We start from the raw sequence: 23053 nt of genomic DNA, 5'->3' as shown, positions 1-23053 counted from the left end.
TTAAAATAGGATCTTAAAAGTAATTTGGATACTTTAGTTATAACTTGTCAAATGTATTTAGATAGAATACTTAATATATTGATCTGCCAATTAGTAATTTAACCTTTTCACATTAAATCCATTTTGTTAGTGTCTCATTTAAATACTAATTTGTATTTCTTCAGACTATGTGGGTTAAGCAAACTAGAACAGCTTATTTTTATTTTTTTTTTAAGCAGTTGAATATATTATGGTATTCTTAGAAGACTTTCCCAGAGTTACAGTTTTATAATCTGGCTCTTAGTCTATTTCTGTAAATTTTAGCCCCTAATTTCTGATGTTTACAAATGAAGTACAATTATTTTTCTTGGAAGATTTGCTTTATTTTAAAATAATACAAGTCCTTCTTCCCTGCTCCCAAGTTTTCAGCTTTGTATTTGCTGACCTAATCCCAGAACAAGTAAAGCATAAGTTAAAAATAATTTTTATAGAAGTTGGTGTTGGAGGCTTTTTAGTCACTAGTCATATTTGGGCTTTTAAAATTTAACTAAAGTTAAATAAAATAAAAAAATTGAATTCACAGTCACAGTAGTAACATTTCAAGTCTCCATACTCAATATTGGATAGCACAAAAATAGAATATTTCCATCATCATAGAAATCTCTACTTGAGAGTGGTGTTGTAGATGATATGAACTCCTTCATTTGACAAAGAAAGAACTGAGACCACAAAGTAACTACTTAGTCATGTAATAGTGGTAGGTGCAGGATTAAATATTCAGTCTAATGATTCTTGTACATTGTTCCTCTGTTAAGCCATGTTTCCTCTGATGTTATTTTAAAACTAACCTGTACTGTTTAGTAGTATAATTGTCTTTGTGCTTTTAAACTATTTTTTTTAAGTATTAACTTTGTTTTTTTTTTCCCTTAGCTCCAAAGCCTGAGCTAATAGCTACAGAGAAGAAGTATTTTCCTATAAGGCCAGAAGAAAAAGGTGAGACTAATTCTTCCACTTTCAGAAAAGTAATTCTCCCTTTGGTCGTCATTGTAAATAATAATATCTCTCCACACTGAATGATTTACATTGATTTTTAACAGCTATTCAGTATTTAGCAATGTTTGGAGTTTTCTGGGAGGAAGTAGTTTGTCAAGATTGATAGGAAGTTAAGATTTCACTCAAACTGATACCAGTTTACATTCATTAAAAAGTTAAACCATTACTTCAGTAAGAATGTAGTGTTTCATTATAGCTCGTTAAATAAGAACACTAAGCATTAAATAGTTATATTTTAATTATTTTTTTAGAGTCCCAGTTAAGTTAAAAAAAAATTTCTTAGGTGAGTTCTAACTTTTAAAACACGGACGTGATTTGTTGTGTATTATCTAATTTTCACTGCCTATATTTGTCATATAAACTTGGAAAGTTATTCCAAGGTACACATGTATTTTGTTAAAAAAAAAAAGTCATTTTGTTTTGTTATTATTAATTTGGAGAAAATAATTACTTTTCTTTGTGCAGAAAGATCTGCAATGATTATATCTAGTATACTAGGTTACATATACAGTTGACCCTTGAGCGGCATGACCCAGTTTGAACCGCAGAGGTCCACTTGCCCATGAATTTTTTTCCCAATAGATATGATACAACACTGTAAATGTATTTTTTCTTAGGATTTTATTAACCTTTTCTTTAGCTTACTGTATTATAAGAATAGAGTATATAATACACATAACATACAATAAATGTGTTAATTCAATGTTTATGTTATTGGTAAGGCCTTCTGGCCAACAGTAGACTTTCAGTTAAGTTTTTGGGGAGTCAAAAGGTATACTCAGATTTTCAGCTGTGTGGGAGGTTGGTGCCCCTAACTCCCTATGTTGTTCAGGGGTCAACTGTACAAGTAACAACTTGAACACTGTTTTAGAGTGCTTCTGTTTCTACTGCCAGTATTGTTTCTGCCTATCCTTGTGTGTTGCCTGCAGTGTTCCTTTATTCTCTTAGCTGATTTCTCTCACTTTAGTCCCTTGCCTGGCTTATATTTCATATTGTTGCCAGATTCATTTATTTTTAATAGACTTTTTTAGAATAGTTTTAGATTGACAACAAAATTGAGCAGAAAGTATAGAGAGTTCCCATATACTCCTTGCCCCTCATATGTGTAGCCTCCCCCACTATCAACATCCTGAACCAGAATGGATCTCCACTGACACATTATCACCCAAAGTCCATAGTTTATCTTAGAGTTCTCTCCTGGTGTACATTTTATGAGTTTGGACAAATGTGTAATTTGACAAATGTGTAATGTAATATCTTACAGAATATGTCTTACTGCCCTAAGAATCTTTTGCTCTTTCATTTCATCCTTCCCTTGCCTCAGCTCCTGGCAACCATTGATCTTTTTTATTGTCTCCATAGTTTTGCCTTTTTCAGAATGTCGTGTGGTTGGAATCATAACAGTATATAGCTTTTTCATTTTGTAATAGGTATTTAAATTTTCTCCATGTCTTCATGACTTAATAGCTGATTGCTTTTTAGTGCTGATTAATAGTCTATTGACTATCTATAGCACAGTTTATCCAGATTCACCTATTGAAGACATCTTGGTTGTTTCTAAACTTTGTCAGGTATGAATAAAGCTACCATAAATAACATCCTCGTCTGGGTATCCTGGGGACATAAGTGTTTAGTTTACCTAGGTAAATAACCAAGGAATGTGATTGCTGAGTCATGTGTTAAGAGCATGTTGTGTAAGAAACTGTCAAATTATCTTCCAAATTGTACCATTTTCCCATCAACAATGAATGAGAACTCCTGTTGCTTCTTATCCTGGCCAGCTTTTGGTGTTGTTGGGAACTGACCCCCAAATTACAATTTTGTATCATCTTCTTTTTCATTCACTAAATACAGTAATCACACTCTTGTCCCTGAACATGTCATGTACTTTCATAGCTTTATTTCTTTCTCATCTGTGCTCAGCATGGAAGTTTTTTATATTCTTTTTTTCTTTACATTTGAGAATTTTTTATTTGTTATGCAAAAACAATTTATTCTTTGAAGTATTTCTTAATCTCGGGTGTAATATGGCTGTTGTTAGGTCTGAGTCTTGGATCAGTTTATTTTGGTACCTGGTTATAATACCTGTCCTACATGAAAGACTCGTTCTATAAAGATATGTAGAACTACATGTAAGAACTATGTTGTTGGCTTCATTACCAACATTATGATATTCCTTTTATAGTCTCCTCCATCAAGTAGATTGGGATTTTGTTAAATTTAGCAGTGACTTCCCATATTCCCTGAAATCAGTCATGTGATCTTATAAACAAACTAGAAGGTGATGCATTTTTATATCATTTATGTGGTCAAAATCCTGGCCATGATGAAGTAACAAGGACTGAATTTGCCCTCCTGAGTTAAACAACTAGAAAACTGGACAAAGTACATGAAATAGTGGTTTCAGATATTGGACAACAGCATAGGATTGTTATCACTGAAGGAAGTTATCACTAAAAGTAAGGCAAGCCCTAAAATTACCCTACCTCATTGTCTAGAAGCAGTTTACAGGCAACAGAAAGGAGGAAGTCCCAACAGAGCCCAGTTTTCCTGCAGAATTGCAGAAATAGGAGATAGGAGTTTAGGGAGGCCAAGGCAGCTACAGTGTGTGGGGCAGAGTTCCAGAATGGAGGAAACTGCACAGACAGCACTCTGAGATCTTTGTAGGGCTTTCCATGAAGCTTTGGCTGAGTACTGTGAATTACACACATAAGAAAGGAAACTTCCATAGCTGGAGAAATAACTGCTGGAAAGCATTTGGTGAAGCAGTTTCTGGAACTCACTAATAGCTCATGTTCCCACAAGGCACAGTGGAAAGACTTCATAAGGAATAGGATAGAGTCTATAAAAGATTGTATCACCTTAGACTAAAGGTTTCTTTGCATGTACCTTGGAAGCAGATGGAACTAATTCCAGAACAGAATTCAATACAGTTTGAAAGAGTGTAACAAAATCTAGCATCCACGTGTGTAAAATACACAATGTCCCTTATCTGATTAAAAAAAATTACCAGGCATGTAGAGAAGCCAGGATAATAGCAACCTGTAACTAGAAGAAGAATTAGTCAACTTAAACAGACCCAGAAATGACAAGAGATGATGGAAATAGCAGTAAGGACATTAAAACAGCTATTACAGTTGTATCCCATGTGTTCAAGAAAGTAGAAGAAAACACAAGCATGATGGTAAGAGAAATGGAAAATATAAAAAGACCCAAATTGAACTTATGCAGATGAATTAATACAGTATCAGAAATGAAAAACGTTGCATGGAATTCAGCTTATTGGACACTATAGAATGAAATATTAGTGAACTGGAAGAAACAGCAATAGAAACTATCTAAAATGTGCTAGAGGGGTGCCTGGCTGGTTCATTCAGTAGAGCACGTAACTCTTGATATCAGCATTGTGAGTTCAAACCCCATGTTGGGTGTGGAGCCTACTTTTTAAAAAAATGTACTAGAAAAAAATGAGTAGAGCATTAGTAACTTGAGTGCAATATCAAATAGTTTTTTTTTTTTTTTTTTTTTTTTTTTTAAGTAGGCTCCACACTCAGCATGGAGCCCAGCACAGGGCTTCTTGACCTCATGATCCTGAGATCAAGACCTGAGCTGAGGTCAAGAGTTGGACACTTAATCAACTGAGCCACCCACAGGCCCTGTTAAGTAGTTTTACATATGTCTAATTGGAGTCCCTGAATCAATGGAGAGAGAATGGGGCAGAAAAAATATTTGAAGAAATAATAGTTGAAAAATCTTCAGACTTATGGAAAACTGTAAGCCCATAGATCTAAAGCTCCGTGAACTCAAAGCAGTAGAAACATAAACCACGTAAGGAACATCATAATCAGTTCAGTGAAAAGCCGTGATAAAAAGAAAAGCATAAAGTCTGAAAGAAAATAATTCTCAACCTTGAATTTAATACCTAGCAAAATACCTTTCAGGAAGTGCAGGCAAAATAAAAGCTTTCAGACAAAATCTGAGAGAACTTGTTGCCAGCAGACCTGTATGTACTACACAGAAAATGTTAAAGGAAGTACTTTTTGGCAGAAGGAAGATGATGTTATATGGGCATTTGGATAAATAGAAACTAATAATACCAGAAATGGTAAATATTTAAGTAAATATAAAAGACTTTTTTTTTCTTATTTTTTTTTTTAAAGATCTTATTTATTTATTTGACAGAGAGCACAAGCAGGCGAAGCAGCAGGGAGAGGGAGAGAGAGAAGCAGCCTGGCTGAGCAGGGAGCCCAACTCGGGGCTCGATCCCAGGACCCTGAGATCGTGACCTGAGCTCAAGGCAGACACTTAACCGACTGAGCCACTCAGGCGCCCTTTTTTCTTATTTTTAAATCTTGTCAATAACACCAAAATTCTTCATTGGAAAGGTTTTAAAACTTTTTTTTTTAAAACTAAGTGTTGGTTTCAGATTTGTGTGCAAATATAAGGATTTTTTAATTAATGAAACAGGACAAATGTAAAATGAGGGAAACAATTCTTAATATTTTCAAAATGTTTTCATTAATCTGACATGCCTAAATCTGGTTCAAGGAATAGAAAAAATGTCAGTGCTTTGCCTAGTAAGCTTTGGAGATGTGCATTGGGAGAGAACTAGTATCAGTCTGAGTGTTAAATATTGGTATAGATTAAAGTCTTTCTTTTTAAATAAAATTAAACACAAAGTTCTACCCTTTTTCCACCCTCAACAGAGGGAGCTTGTTCAGACCATGGCCAGGGCCAATTTGAGGAGCGTTAAACCTTCTGAGAGGAAATACAGTATATCCCACCAGCATGTGTGTTCATGACTTTTATCTCTGTTATGATCTTAATTCTACAGAAGATACACTTTGAAAAGCTCTGCTGTGTTGAGCAGAGGGGGAAAAGGAGCTACTAGAAAACATGAACCATGGGACACCTGGGTGGCTCAGTCGGTTAAGCGTCTGCCTTCAGCTCAGGTCCTGATCCCACTTTGGACTCCTTGCTCAGCAGGGAGCCTGCTTCTCCCTCTGTCTGCCGCTCCCCCTGCTTGTGCTGTCTCTCTCTCTCTGGCAAATAAATAAAAATAAAAATCTTAAGAAAACATGAACCTGATTACCCTATTACCTTTGAGTCTTAAGTGACTCCGCATTGTCTCATGGGATACTCTTCAAATCTTAAGAATAAATCTTGATTGTTTACTCCCTGCCCCAGGCCACCATGTAGTTTTTATTTTCTCAAATCTGCTTAGTAGTTTCCTGCCCCCTATTTTCTCAGAGGTACCTGAATGCTGGCCATAGTGTGCTTCATTAGAAGAATAACATCAACACTTTGGAGCACAAGTTTTTCTCCTGCTTTTTGGAAAAAGTTTCTTGGACATACCTTTCAGTAGCCCACTTCATTCTCAGTGACTTGTATTCTTGATATGAAATATATATATATGAGAGGAAGCGAGCAACTGATACTTACTTTGGAGTGACAGAGAGCGAGACATGTATATGTGTAGGAGAGAATGTAAGCAAAGCTCTTAGGCTTATAAAATCATTTAAATGGTTACCTTTATGTACATGTTCTCCCCCGTGGTCCCAGTCATATCCATAGGAAGGGTGTAATGGGCTGCTAAAGCCCAGACTGGTTTAATACTTTTACTAGTAGAGGCAGTGAATCTGTATTCACTTGCTTGAGGAACATTTTTTTCCAGTATCTGTATCTACAGGTTTTTAAAGGACAGAATTTGTCTTATTTTTCAGTTGATTCATAAGCAGAACATAACCAGATGGTACACACCTCCAGGCAGGAACTAAACACCAATATGTTAATAATGGCAATATTGTTTCATAATTAGCAGAAAGGGAAGGGAGAGTTGTGCTAGTGGATGTTCTTGAGGTTTTCTTGTCTCTGTATCTGGCATTAAAGGGGGACAAGTTACTATTGCTAGGAAAATGTTTACATGCTAGGAATTCACTGCTAATATAGGAGACTACAGATTTTGAGGGTCTAGTTGGCTAATATCTGAGACTTCCAACCCCAGTAAATTGAATTGTGAATCTTACCCTATCTCCTTGAAAAAGTTACACTTTATTGACTAAGATTTTGTCTGTTGCAAAAGGTTGTGTGACTGCTGCTGGTTCCCACACAAAGGTCCAATAGCATCATTAATTCATTTGTTCAGTTACTGAACTAAGAATTAATAAGGACTATCAGAGTTGGATCTTTTGTTGTCTTATTCTTGATTGCTTAGACAGTCATATATATAAAGGCTCATGGCTTAACCACCATCTGCATGCTGCTGATTCCCTTTCAGTGTTTGGGTTTGTTCATATTCATTGCTGCTTTCTTTGTACTTTGTTTGCATTTCATACTTTCTGCCATATATATATAAAATTATATAAGCTATATGTATCTATATAAGCTATATATGTAGTATAAAATTATTTATATGTATAGGCTATATATAATTTTTAAAAATAATGTCCTTTAATGGAGGACCTAGTGGTAGGATGTTTTATTTGAAATGTATTTTTTTCTCCTTGTTCTTGAGAGATAATTTTACCTTACATTGAATTCTAAGCTGGCAAAATAGGTTTTAGTACATAATTCAACATACTGCCTGAAATGGAAGTCTTAAGGTGTTGTCTTCTTTACATCTTTGCTTAGGAGTGTTCTCTTCTTCCTTTGAGCCAATAAAAGGAATGCAGAGTAAAAATTTTAATGAAATTGAAATGTAATGAAAAGTTGTAGATTTTCCAATTCATATGCTGGCTATGGATAGTCAGTATTGTTCATATTACAGAGAGATTTGGAAATCAGTATTCAAAATATGCTTTTAAATTATTATGTGTTCTGGAATTTTGGTATAGTACAGTTTAGTGTGGAATTAAAATCAAGATCTGTGTGTTTAAGACTCATTTCACGGCAGTTATTATTGGAGGTACTGAACTCAAATGCCTTTTCATCTGTGATACAATCTGTAGCGCATGGACTCTTGAGTTGAGAGCTGTGGCAGGACTCTATTGTATTATATATTTAGTATGTGTACCAAAAATGTTCTACAAAGAATCATTCCAGTCTGAACCTAAAAATAATCTTGACCTCTTAAGAAGTAGCAAATAAACGCAAACAATGAATCATGGAACACTAAGTCAAAAACTAATGATGTAATGAATGGTGACTAACTTAACATAATAAAATAAAATTAAAAAAGAAGTAGCGAATATTCTTTATTATACTTAACCCACACATGAAACAGATTTTTAATCAAATGTTAAACATGCATTAACAGTTTGCAAAATCTGTGTGTATATGTGAGGCAGCTGGCTTCTGCCAGTCACTAGGAAGATTAATTTTTTTTTGTTTACTGTTTTTTTTTTCTGTTTCAAATGATATTCTGACAATTGCTAGTTGACTAGTTAATATGCACGATAATGAGGAGATTGTAACTATTCAGAGACTTAGAAAATGAGCATAATGTGTTGACTAGAAAAGAGAAGGTGATTCCAGGCCACAGAAAGAGAATGTGAAAAGAATGAGAGAAAGCATAACATATTCAGGAAATGGCTATAGGTAACTAAAAGAATTGTAAGAAATCAAGCTAGAAAGGTCGCTTGGTACAGTTGTTTTTGGTCTTGGTGGTATATTAGGATTACATGGGTGTCTCTTAAAAATAGGCTGATGCCGAGGATCCTCTTCCAGAATTTTTATAGGGTAGAACTCATTGTAGTGTTTTTAAAGCTCTCCACGGGATTCTAATCTGAAGACAAAATTCACTTGTGTGATTCATAAAAGGTGTTTCAGTGCTATGGCAAGGAGTTGTATTTAGCTATTTGTTTATATCTTGCCCTGCTCCAAAAAAGATTTAAAGTAGTGATAAGGGTTTCAGAATTTATATTATGGAAATAAGGTGTGTATGTGCATGTTTCATACAAATATGTGTCAGTCGTATTATGACTCATGGGACATGAACTTATTACTGTGTTTGAATACTTCCTGTTGCATTTGGGGAAAAAACTCTAGCTTATAGTCTAGTCTAGTCTAGTCTAGTCTCAAAAGAAGACTTTCCTGACCACATTAGCCTTAGTTTAGCCTACCAGATTTTGAGGGATGTTGCCCCCTGTTGGGTTTTCTAATATATTCCATACTTCTCTTTACTTGTTGACTGTGGTCATAGGGTCCCCCACTCTATAATGTTCATAGAATGAATTTTTTTCCCTCCCAGTTACATGGTGTAAGTATCCTTTCCTTGGAATCCCATCTTTGTCTTGCACTCCCCTCAGAATCTTTTTATATGTGGTTCCTTCTCATTTTTCAGATTCTAGCTTAAAATGTCCAGTTTAATGTCACCTCCTTGACATTAGTCTTTTCTTTATTGCTCTGAAAGTAGATATTTCTCAGTATTGTCACATATTAGATTAGATATTTTGTGCATATTTTTTTTCGTACATTTGACTAAACCTCGTGGGGTCAAGGTGTAGGGTCTGTGTGTGTGTGTGAATTTTATTCGACATTGGTTCTATGGTTTCTTGCAAAGTAAGTATATAATGCATAAGGAATACTCACTACATTAATTATTATGTAATAATACACAATATTTTTAAAAACTGGTGTGACATGTTCAGATACGTTTTTCTGAAACTGTTCTATTGCTATTATTTGAATAGATGTGGTGGTGGTGTGGATAAAAAGGAAATTGGAATGTTTTAAGAGCAAAGACTGTTTCAAACTGAAACAATAGGGAAACAGTCTCATATAATTGGAAGTCTAGAGGGAGGAGTCATATGACCCCCCACCGAATAATTTCATTTTGGACCTGGATTATATCTCTCTCCATTTGCCATCCTTAGTGTCTACTTTGTCTTCAGATTGGTTTCCCTTGAGGTCACAAGAATGCTGACTGTGACAGGGCAACTTGATATCTTGTCCATTTGATAGGAAAGAGAGGAAAACCTCTCCAGAACCATAGAATGTAAGTCCTTTTCAGTTTCTTGGACCAATTTTGGGTACATGTTCAATTCCAGGCCAATAAGTCTTATAAAATGAATGTTGTGCAGTGCACCTAAGTAGCTTGGTGTAATCATATGAAGGTAGGATAGATTTGAGTTAATCAACCATATTATCTGCTAGAGATGTTGACATATATTTAGGCTATACCATAAGGAAGGTGGCTTAGGTTTTATATTAGTACATCTTGTTGACTAAATCCCAAGGGTTGTGAGGATGGGGAAATGAGGTATGAATTATAAAATAAAGACAGTTTCTGGTGGAAAATACATATAGTTCAGCTTTTGACATGGCATTTGATATGAATATAGGAAATATGGGATGAATCTTGGCTGAGAGTTTATATTAAGCATTTATTTATAAGGTGCTGTCTTGGAACTTAGCTATTAAATGTATGGATATGGGTAATATGTTCTAGATGGTTGGTTAAAATGAGAATAGGAAGAGGGTTCAGCATGGAGTCTTAGAATCTGTGTACATTTAAGAAGTTGTTAGATGAACTGGAACTCTTGAAGAAGACTGATGAGTGACCATACAGGCAGGCAGAGAATGATCTGAGTGAGAACAGCTGGTAGGGTTGTATGAAATACATACATACATACTAGATGTAGAAGAGCTGTGAAGGGTACAGGAAATTATAGGGTCAAGATCTAGGAGAGGAGGGGAGCCCAGTAGAGTAAGTCCAGTATTTGAGCCTGTGTTTCCTTTTGAGGCATTTGCCAATTTGGAAAGTGGTAGCTGAGCCTGTGAAAAGAACTTTCAATATATTTTAGGGTTTGAGAGACAAAAATTGGAGTTCAGGGCCCAGATAAAAGGAGATACCTTAATAAACTCCTGGACTTTAAGATTTTATTTATTTATTGGAGAGAGAGAGAGCGTGCGAGTGGAAAGAGGAGCAGAGGGAGAGGGACAGACCAACTCTATGCTGAATGCAGAGCCTGAGGTAGGGCTTGATCCCACAACCCTGAGATCATGATCTGAGGCTAAAATCATGAGTCTGATGCTTAACCTACTGAGCCATCCAGGTGCCCCTCCCATATAACTTTTGACTCACCAGAAACAACCAATAGCCTACTGTACACCAGAAGTCTTACTGATAAACAGTCAATTAACACATATTTTGCATTATATACTGTATTCTTACAGTAAAGTAAGCTAAAGAGAAAATGTTATTAAGAAAATGAGAATGTTAAGGAAGAAGAAATACATTTACAACACTGTATTAAAAAAATCTGTGTATAGGTAGGCCTGTACAATTCAAACATGTTGTTCATATATATATTCATATATATGTGTGGGAATATGTGGTGTTATTTTCAAAAGAAAATTTCTGAATTAAAGCTTAACAGTGGAAAAAAAGATCTTAAGAGACATTGAATACAGTGAAAAGGTTCAATGTACATGCAATTGAAGATCCAGATGGGGAGGAGAGAACAGGGACTAGAAACCTTATTTGAAGATACAATGGTTTCTAGACTTCCAAAAATGATAAAAAGCAAAAAGCCACAGAATCAAGAAATAATACAGAGCCCAGCCTGGATACATAAAAAAAAAACTACTCCATACCCTCATTATAGTCATGCTGCTGTAAACAAAAAATAAGATAATACTGAAAGCAGCCAGAGAACAAGACACATTAACTTTAGAGGAACAAAAATAAGGCTGACAGTTGCTTCTCAGTGGAAAAAAAAAATTGAAGCCAGAAGACAATGGAATGATGTCACCAAAGTGTTGAAGGAAATAACTGCTGACCTAGAAGTATAATGCCAGTGAAGATATCTTCAGAAAAAAAGGTGAAATGAATATTTTTAGGCCAGTCAAATCTGAGAGAATTTATCACTGGCATGGTAGTACTATAGGCAGAATGGAAATAATTCCAAATGTCAACTTGGAGAAACAGAAGACAAGAGCAACAGAAAAGCTTAAATAGGTAAATCTAAATATTGACTGTAAGAAACAATATCTTCTGGGCTTTTATAGGTATAAAAGTGCAACAAGACAATAGGGTGTAAATGGAGTGAAAGTGTTAGGGCAGTAGAAAAATTTATATATGATGAAAGGATATGTGCTGTAATCTCTAGGCAATTATAAAAAATAGAATAATGTATAAGATAATAGAATGTGGAATAACAAAAATACAAAAAGTCAAGAAAGGAGAAAAAAATGAAATGGACCAAGCCAGAAAAAAGTAATAGTAATTACAGAAAATGTTAATGGACTAAAGATTCCATTTAAAAGAAAAATTATTAGACTCAAAAAAAAATCCAACCATCGTCTGCTAACGAGACATATCTTAATGAGAATAATTCAGGAATGATTAAATTAAAAGGGTAGACAAAAATATGCCAGGCAAATGCCTAAAAATAAAAAGCTGGTCTAACTATATTAATAGCTGACAAAGTAGACAGGATAGCAAGAAGCTTATTAAGAGGGACATTTAATTAAGGCCATGTGATTTATAAAGAGAAGTTGCCTTTGCAGTAAAGATGGAGTAAATGATACTGATATTCATATAAGAACTAAGTCTTAATCTCTGTCTCACATAGTACATAAATTTGAATCCAGAAATAGATATTTGCCTTATGACCAAAGTTGCACTGTAAAGAAGTGATAAAGGGCATTCTTCAATAAATAAAACTTAAACCTTACACCTACTTTATAATACCTTATACCTACCTACCTATCTTACAGTAGGCATAAAAGTTCCAAGTGGATGATGGCTCCACAAATTTTCTGCAAGATACTATAAACCAGTATTTCTGTGTCCTTGGGAACTATTTCTTTAACAGGATATATAAGACATTACTGTAAGACAAAAGATTGACTTTTTGGACTACATTAAAATTAGGAGTGTCTTTTACAAAGACACGACGTAGGGGATAAAAAGTTATGTCACAGAGAAGGAAATGATTTTTTACAACACAGATAAATGACAGAGTACTTATATTCAGAACATATAAAGAGTTTCTACAGGTAAGTAAGAAAAAGACAGCTTGATAAAATGCAGCTAAGAGCCTTGAATATGATACTTCATCAAAGTATGAAGTTACTCAATTTCATTATTCAGCAAGGAAATACAATTTAAAGCAAAGTAAAAGTCTCACCAAAATGGGTGAAGTTTTGAAAAAGAGACTAACAATACCAAATGTTGGTGAGGATTCAGATTAGCAGAACTCCCATACACTGTTGATGGGAATGCAAATTGTTACATCTAATCTGGAGGCCTTAAGTTGAATATATTCATACCCTCTTACCCAGCACTGGCACTCCTAGTTATATATCCAGCAGAAATGTGCTGTGTGTATGTACCAAAGATTCAAATAAGAAAGTTTATCATAGCATTATTTATATTGGCTCTTATTTGGAAACAACACGAATGTCCATTCACAGTTGAATGGATAAATAGATTGAAGTATATTCACATGCCAAGCAAGATATTATGCAACAACTTGAATCTTAGGATTTTACTGATGTGCAGAAGTGATCTGTATAGGGTTAGAAGCCACCCTTGGGTGGGAGCAGTTGTGTAGGAATTGGGAAGGGGCATGATGGGAACTTATTGTGGCTGATGTTCAGTTCTTGGCCTGAGTGGTGGTTATTCATGTGTGTTCATGTGATGATAATTTCTTGAGCTTTGTACTTACAGTTCTGAAAGTATGTTATTTAGTTTCAGTTTAAGTTATTTCAGTGAGATTAATATGGGTAGATTTTTTTTGTCCTTAAGTTTTCTAAAAATGTTAGGAAAATAGATTCAATTAAGAATACATTTCCGGGGCACCTGGGTGGATGGGTTGGTTAAGCGTCTGACTTCTGGTTTCTGCTCAGGTCATGATCTCAGGGTCATGAGGTCTAGCCCCGTGTTGGGTTCCAGGCTGGGTGTGGAGCCTGCTTGAGATTCTCTCTCTCCTTCTCTCTGTCCATTCCTTATACCACACGTGCATGAGTGTGCTCTTTCTCTCCCCCCCCCAAAAAAATTCATTTCCTACTTTTTGGATAGTACTGTGTTTTTCTCTAACACATCTTTGAGTAACAATTGATAAAGAATGGATTTGATTTTTTCAGTCTGAATTTATGCATTCATAATCCATTCATGCTTTGGTGCCAGTATAATTATTTTATTTTTCTATTTTTTTAATAATTTGAGTATAATTGACACACAATGTTACATTAGTTTCAGGTGTACGACATAGTGATTCAACAAATTTATACATTATGCTATAATCACCACATATGTGGCTACCGTCTGTTTCCATACTTCACGATAGTGTTTTTCATTTCTGTAACATACCCGCTCTATAACTGGAAGCCTGTATTTCCCAGTCATCTTCTCCCATTTTGCCCAACCTTCCACACCCCTCCCCTCTTTGCAACCATCAGTTTGTTCTCTGTATTTATAGGTTTGATTCTGCTTTTTGTTTATTCATTTGTTATTGTTTTAAATTCCACTTACGAGTGAAACCATAAGCTATTTGTCTTCCTCAGTCTGACTTATTTCACTTAGCATAATACTCTCTAGGTTCATGAATGTTATCTCAAATGGCATGATCTTATCCTTTTTTATAAGTATGATATTCCTCTGTGTGTGTGTGTATGTGTGTATGTACGTACACCTCCCCCCCATCTTCCATATTCATTTGTCTATTGATGGACACTTAGGTTGTTGCTTCCATATCTTGGCTATTGTAAATAATGCAGTGATAAACATAGGGTGCATATATCTTTTAAAATTAGTGTTTTTGTTTTCTTTGGGTAAATACCTAGTAGTGGAATTATTAGATCATATGGTATTTCCATTTTTAATTTTTTGAGAATTGTTTTTCTACTCTTATTCATGCAGTGGGGAACTAATCTTCATCTGAATTAACAAATGGATGAATTTATTACATATAGTGTTAGTAATATATTTTTATATTCTGTAGTAAATAAGATAGGGCATATATCAGTTATTTTGCTGTATTTTGTTAGCTGCCATATATTTTAGATGCTTTCAGTTAAAAATTTTCTCCATACACTTATGATAATTCTTTTCTCTATCTTAAATTATAACGTCTGTACCTTACATATTTCTTCCTTTGGGCATTTGAAAAACTAACAAGATGTTTTTTCTTTAGTCTAAATTTCCTCTTGGTTTTGGTGAATTTCTAGCTAAACTAAAATTCTGTGCACAATTGGATATCCACATACAAAAGAATGAAGTTGAACCCTTACCTCATACCATATACAAAATTTGACTAAAAATAGATCATTCACCTAAATATAAGGGGTATAAAACTAAAACTCTTAGAAGAAAACATAGGGCTAAATCTTCATGGCCTTGGGTTTGGCGATGGATTCTTAGATATGACACCAAAAGCTCAGACAACAAAAGAAAGGAATGGTTAAACTGTAATTCATTAAAATTAAAAACTTTGGTGCACCAAAGGACATTATGAAGAAAGTAAAAAGATACACCACAGGATGGGAGGAAATATTTGCAAATCCTATATCCAGTATCAGGAATATATAACGGGTTTGGTGTTCTGATATATAAAGAGTTATAACAACTCAGCAGCAAAAAGTCCAGAAGTGGGCAAAGGATTGAAATAGACATTTTTTTTTTAAAGAAGATTTTATTTATTTATTTGACAGAGAGAGAGACACAGTGAGAAAGGGAACACAAGTCAGGGGAGTGGGAGAGGGAGAAGCAGGCTTCCCGCGGAGCAGGGAGCCCCATGCGGGACTCGATCGTGGGACTCCAGGATCATGACCTGAGCCGAAGGCAGACGCTTAACTACTGAGCCACCCAGGCGCCCCAAATAGACATTTTTCTAAAGGAGATATGCAAATGGCTAATGAGCACGTGAGAAGATGTGCAGTATCATTAATTATTAGGGAAATATAAACCAAAACCACAGTGAGCTGCTTCACACTCTCTAGGATGGCTATAATAATAATAAAAATGAAAAATAACAATTGTTGACAAGGATGTGGACAAAATAGACCTTTCATACACTACTGATGAGACTGTAAAATGTTTCAGCTGCTGTGAAAAAGAGTTTGGTAGTTCCTCAAAAAGTTAAACATAGAATTACTATGTGATCCTAGATATATACCCAAAAGAATGGAAAACAGATATTCAAACAAATATTTGTATGTAAATGTTTATAGCATTGTTCGTAATAGCCAAGAGGTTGAAAAAACCCGTATGCCCGTCAACAGATGAATTCTGTTGTGCTATATACATATAGTGGATGTTATGTAATCACAAAAAGAATGAAATAATAATACATGCTACATTGAGAATGAGCCTTGAAAACATTACTATTGTGAAATGAGCCAGACACAGAATGTTACATACTATATGAGTCCATGTTTATGACATGCCCAGAATACCAAATCTGTAGAGAGAGAAGGCAGGTTGGTGGTTGCCAGGAGATGGGTAGAGGAGGAAATGGGGAGTAACTGAACAGTGGGAACCAGACTCTTCTTTTGGGGTGATGAGTTTTGGAACTTGATAGAGGTGGTGGTTGCAGAACACTGTGAATTTACTAAATGGCACTGAATTGTTCACTTTAAATTGTTAGGTAAATTTCACCTCAGTAAAGGTAGATAAAACCTAGTTCCCAAATACATTGCCATCATATATTATATATCAATATACTATTGTTGATTTAGTCATGGCTATACCAGAAATGATGAATCTTAGTTTTATCACCTTTGATTTCTGTGAATATTTAAATGTGTTCTTTTAGAATAAACTACAGCGTTGAATTGATATCAAGCTTTTAGTTACATATCTGTGAAAAGAAGTATGTTCAATTAATCAGTGAACTTCTATTTAACCTTCAGTATTTTTCCTGATATTTTATATAAAACAGCTTTCTTAACATTTTCTAGAGATTTGGTTGACTATTATAAATGATACAGATAGCTCTGTTGGCTTATAGTTAGAATTGGATGGTATTATTATGATGTAATTATATGATGCATTGTTTACTTTGAGGCCATATGAAAGTGGATTTTTGTACAACATGATGACCATGGCTTTAATAGACTTAAGCTATATTTTCAAATGATCCAAGGAAGCTATACATAAATGATAAAACTGAAACAAGGGTAATTTGTATTTTCATTGTTGTTAGATTAAATCTAACTATTTTGAACCAGGGGTTTACCCATGGCTTGTATGTTTGTTCAAGATTCACAGTCACCAGTTTCTGATTGATACGAAATCTCATGAAATTATTTGTGGTCCTGTGATAGACATTCTTTACAAAGACCAAGTAAATTTTGAAAATTACTCAGTATTGCGCTTAAGAGTTTCTTATTTTTGCATATATGCGTTAGACACATTTTTGCTGACTGCTATATCATGAATATCTAGTATGTGTGCAACTGTGTCAATTTAAAAAAAAAATCTATTTCGCCCATTCCCCTACCCATTTCCCCTCTGGCAATCCCCAGTTTGTTCTCTGTGTTTAAGAGTCACATGTGTGTGTCAATTTTAATATTTGTCCTTAGTACCTTGAAAGATGAGGAACCAAGTATGTCATTGTGTATAGTACCATGCCTTTTTGATGATAAAATTGTTTTTATTAACATGGCTTAAAATCGTTCCCAGTGTTGTTTATATCCAGCATATTTTCTTATCTAGTTCATAGAATTCTTTTTTTTTTTAAGATTTTATTTATTCATTTGACAGAGAGACACAGCGAGAGAGGGAACACAAGCAGGGGGAGTGGGAGAGGGAGAAGCAGGCTTCCCGCAGAGCAGGGAGCTCGATGTGGGGCTCAATCCCAGGACCCTGGGATCAAGACCTGAGCCGAAGGCAGACGCTCAATGACTGAGCCACCCAGGAGCCCCTAGTTCATAGAATTATTAATGGTGTTAATAAACTGGAAACAATGAAATTGTGTTAATATATTCCGAGTACAATTGTGAGGATTATAAATACAAGCCTGTAATTTTCTCATCTGTGACTAGTCAAGCTAGCCTGTTTTTCTTAACATTGGGTATTTTCCTTTGTCATTGTGATTATTTTTAAATAAGTATGTTAAATGTCACTAGTTTCCTATACTTCAGTCTCAGCAAATGGTCTGGATTTAAGCATAGATAATATTGTCCTCTGCTTAGAGTAAAATCATATGTGATTATATATAGTATACCGCCCCTAAAAACAAAGGATGCTGAGAAGACATTAAGAACTGGGCATTATTTGTTGCTCAGAAGCTTATTAGTGGTCCTCCTTCCCACCAAAGTAAGCTTTTTTAGATATTTAAGCTTATTAAATTATAACTTTTAAACAGTGAACACATACAGAGATAATGTCTCTCTCTGTTTCACACATTTTCAGCCTGATGTGAGCTGTAAGAAATAGAAAAACCCAAATAATTGTTAATAACTTGTTAAATATTTTTAAATAACCAGATGAAAAGTCAGTACTGGAACAGAAACCTTCTAAACCAGCCGCACCACAAGTCCCACCTAAGAAGCCTACTCCACCCACCAAAGCCAATAATTTATTGAGATCTCCTGGAACAGTATACCCAAAGCGACCTGAAAAACCAGTCCCTCCACCACCTCCTATAGCCAGGTAAGTTTTACCTAATTTTAATTTAGGTAATTTTAATTTAGTTAACTTACCTAATTTAGTTTATTGGTTATCTGCCTTTGACATAAATGGCTGTATTGCTTTTCTTTTTTTTTCTTTTTTAAAGATTTTATTTATTTATTTGACAGAGACACAGCGAGAGAGGGAACACAAGCAGGGGGAGTGGGAGAGGGAGAAGCAGGCTTCCCACAAAGCAGGGAGCCCGATGTGAGGCTCGATCCCAGGACCCCGAGATCATGACCTGAGCCGAAGGCAGACGCTTAATGACTGAGCCACCCAGGCACCCCTGTATTGCTTTTCTACATGTCAAAATAATTTTTAAATTATTTGTTTTCTAGATTTTTTCTATAGACTATGATTCTCTGTTAAATGATTTATATTCATACTAGGTAAATACACACCTATTAGGCTGTTTTTACATTTCTGATTTTATTATGTTTAGTGTTATTGTGGAAGGTTTGTTTATGGAAATAATTTTGTGGAACAGAAAGAAAAATTATTGTGCTATAACATCTTTAGTGTCATTAATTCACAATGTTATAAAATGGTTATGATTCACATACAAGTGATTTCTGCATATGTTTGATTTTCTCATTTCAGGATTAATGGGGAAGTTTCTACCAATTCATCAAAATTTGAAACTGAGCCAGTATCAAAACCAAAGCTAGATTCTGAACAGTTACCACTTAGACCAAAATCAGTAGACCTAGATTCATTTACAGTTAGGAGCTCTAAAGAAACAGGTAAGTTAACATGTAGAAGGGTGGTACATTTAAAAAAAAGTTGCCAATACAGTTTTCAGAAACTATTTAAGAAACTTGTGTATGCATTTTATGTGTGGATAGATAGAGTAGAAATTAATTAAAATTTAAAATCTATGAAGCCAAAATAGAAAAATAAAACTAAAAGAAGATAAATGAGCAAAATACTTGATTCATGTAAGGACTGAGAAATGGGTTAAAAGATCATTTATCATATATTCTGTCCCCTTGTAATGGAATGTCCATACTAAGGCAGATATGAATACATTTTAGTTTTAAAAGTTTAAGAATAAAGAGATAACACAGATTATCAATGCCAGCACTAGATTATATTGAAGATTATTTTTACTTCTCTATCTCAAGATACTTTTGTTTCTAATTCAGGAAAATACACCTTTTATGTCTCTCTCTCTCTTTGTGTATGTGTATCAGCAGGCTTTACTTCTTTAGTTAAATGTTGTTCCTTAAGTTTTAGGACTGATTTTTCAACTCATCAATCATCTGATTTGTCCCCTGGTCTTTTATACCTCTTATTTGTAAAATGGAAAACCTGAAACAGAGCAGTTTTGATAAAGGTCTCAATATTAAAAGCATAGCACAATCATTACTTTGTAGTAGTGATTATTGTATAGTACCTTGCATTTGGTTTTAGGGTTTTTTTTAGATTTTCAAAGCACTTTCTCCTATATATTCTTATTTTATCTTAATAATAACTCTAAAAGGCAGACGCTATTTTGCTTCTGAAGAAATTACGCTATAGACACATCAAGTGTACAAGATGACATAAAGCAGAAGAGAACTTTTTAAGTTCCCTTTATATAAAGTGCTCATGATATTCTTTTAAAAGTTTTAATGTCTTAATATGTTTAGCCTTCGTGTTAACATTTCATATTTACATTCAGACTTAAAGGCCAATTATACTCAGGGTTGTTTTTTTTTTTGTCACTATATTGTAAGATATGCTACTTACTACCTTTTGAAAACTGTTAGGTGATTTTATTATTTTTCTGAATTGTCATTTTGCCAATACAAAAGCTCTGACCTACACATGGTCTCCTTTAGTTTTTTAATTTGAATGTTTTGTAGACCCTTTCATCATATGTTTGGATCCTGCCTGCTCTGGATGAAGCCATATTCATTAATAATTACTGGAAAATGAGATGTTGATTGTATTTTAGAGACATTCATTCAGTTATATTTAGTGTGTTTTATCTGGTGAAAATTGTTATTTACTGTTAGTGAAATAAAAACAAAAAAATGTTCTTTATAAGAAGGTTTTTAAAAAATATCCTTTAGGGGCATCTGGGTGGCTCAGTCGATTAAGCATCTGCCTTCAGCTCAGGTCATGATCTCAGAGTCCTGAGATCGAGCCCCACATTGGGCTCCCTGCTCTTTGGGGAGCCTGCTTCTCCCTCTCCCTCTGCTGCTCCCGCTGCTTGTGCTCTCTCTCTCTCTCTCAAGTAAATGAAATCTTTAAAAAAAAAAAAAAAAAGAAATAACACATGTAATAATGTCAAACTATTGGTGGTTTGTAAAGTTTGATTTTTTTACTCTTTTTGGTCCCAATTTTTACTTTTATCCATATCCATTCTTTACTCGTCATTAAAAAACAAATAGGTCTTATGAAACAGGGTTTGCAAATTCCTAATTTCTGTTTTGTTTTGTTTTTTTTCTTCAAATGAATAGGGAAGTAATTTAGAGAAGCTGAGACATATGTAAGGACAGAAAACTAACAGCTAACTTCCATACTACTGTCCTTTGGTGTACTACACTTAACACCCAGTTAAATTCAGGAAATACACAAAGCATACCACAGAGATAACTGAGAGTTCCATTCCAGACCACTGCAATAAAACAAATATTAAAGTGAGTCAAATGAATTTTTTGGTTTCCCATGCATATAAAAGTTATGTTTACACTACACTATATTAAGTGTGCATTAGCATTGTGACTAAAAAAAGTACATACTTTAAAAAATAATTTTATTGCTAAAAAATGGTAAACATCATCTGAACTTTTAGCAAGTCATAATCTTTTTGTTGGTGGAGGGTCTTGCCTTAATGCTGATGGCTGCTGACTGATCAGGGTGGTGGCTAATGAAGGTTGGGGTGGCTGTGGCAATTTCTAAAATAAGACAACAGTGAAGTTTGCCACGTCAATTGACTCTTCCTTTCATGAACAGTTTCTTTGTAGCATGTGATACTGTTTGATAACATTTTGCTTACAGTAGCACTTTTTTCTAATTGAAGTCAGTCCTCTCAAACCCTGCCTCTGCTTTATCAACTAAGTTTATCTACTATTCTATATGTTTTATTGTCATTTCAACAATTTTCATAGCATCTTCACCAGGAGTAGTTTCCATCTGAAGAAACAACTTTCTTTGCTCATATTTAAAGTTTTATCATGAGATTATAGCAATTCAGTCACATCTTCAGTCTCCGCTTCTAATTCTAGTTCTCTTGATATTTGCACCACATCTGCAGTCACTTCCTCCTCTGACGTCTTGAACCCCTCAGAGTAATCCATGAAGGTTGGAATCATCTCCTTCCAAACTCATGTTTGACCTCTCCCATAAATCCCCAGTGTTCTTAATAGCAGCTAGAATCATGAATGCTTTTCAGAAGGTTTTTAATTTACTTTGTCAAAGCCATCGGAGGAATCATTATCCATGGAAGCTGTAGTGTTATGAAATGTATTCCTTAAATAATAAGACTTGAAAGTCAGAAGAAAGTCACAATTACTCCTTAATCGGGCTACAGAATGGATGTTGTGTTAGCAGGCATGAAAACAAGATTAATCTTGTACACCTCCATCAGAGCTCTTGGGTAACAAGATGCTTTGTCAATGAGCAGTAATACTTTGAAAAGAATCTTCTGAGCAGTAGGTCTCAACAGTGGGATTAAAATACTGAGTAAACTGTGTTGTAAACAGATGTGCTGCTATCCTTTTTTGTTGTTCCATTTATAGAGCACAGATTTAGCATAATTCTTAAGGGCTCTAGGAATTTCAGAATAGTAAATGAGCATTGACTTTAGCTTTCACTAGCTGCATTAGTCTCTAACAAGAGAGTCAGCCTGTCCTTTAAAGCTTTGAGGCCAGGCATTGGTTTCCCCTCTCTGGCTATGAAAGTCCCAGATGGCATCTTCTTCCACTCTAAGGCTGTTTCATCTACATTGAAAATCTGTTGTTCAGTGAAGCAACCTTCATTAATTAGCTAGATCTTCTGTATAACTTGCTGTAGCTTCTGTATCAGCACTTAATGCTTTCCTTGCACTTTTATGTTATGGAGATGACTTCTTTCCTTAAACTCCGTGAACCAACCTCTGCTAGCTTCAGACTTTTTTTTTTTTTTTTTGCAGCTTTCCCACCTCTCTCAGCCTTCACAGAATTGAAGAGGGTTGGGGCCTTGCTCTGGATTAGGCTTTGGCTTGTGCCTGATTTGATTTTTTTATCCAGACTACTACTGAAACTTTCTCCCGATCAGCTTGTTTGCTCTCTATAATTTGTGTGTTCATTGGAGTAACACTTCTAATTTTCTTCACGATCTTTTCCTTTGCATTCACAATTTGGCTAACTGGCGCAAGAGGCGTAGCTTTTGGCCTATCTCCGTTTTCTGTATGCTTTCCTAACTAAACTTAATCATTTCTAGCTTTTGATTGACAGTGAGATATGTGTGATTTTACTCCATATGTGACAGTGA

The 23053-nt window shown here is 34.8% G+C and overlaps 1 protein-coding gene across 1 annotated transcript in view; it reads left to right on the top strand.

The window, feature by feature from the left end:
- The window catches only part of LOC110582196 (CD2 associated protein), a 133429-nt gene that overhangs the window by 91253 nt on the left and 19123 nt on the right, over positions 1-23053 (top strand). The window contains exons 11-13 of the mRNA XM_021692137.2: positions 910-972; positions 18409-18574; positions 19193-19335. Coding sequence (XP_021547812.1) covers positions 910-972; positions 18409-18574; positions 19193-19335 — 372 coding nt within the window. The remainder of the gene's footprint in view (positions 1-909; positions 973-18408; positions 18575-19192; positions 19336-23053) is intronic.

This window comes from Neomonachus schauinslandi, chromosome 8, assembly GCF_002201575.2.
Source record: "Neomonachus schauinslandi chromosome 8, ASM220157v2, whole genome shotgun sequence".
Classification (NCBI taxonomy): Eukaryota; Metazoa; Chordata; class Mammalia; order Carnivora; family Phocidae; genus Neomonachus; species Neomonachus schauinslandi.
Note: the sequence above shows the minus strand (reverse complement) of the source record. Positions and strands in the feature narration are given on the sequence as shown.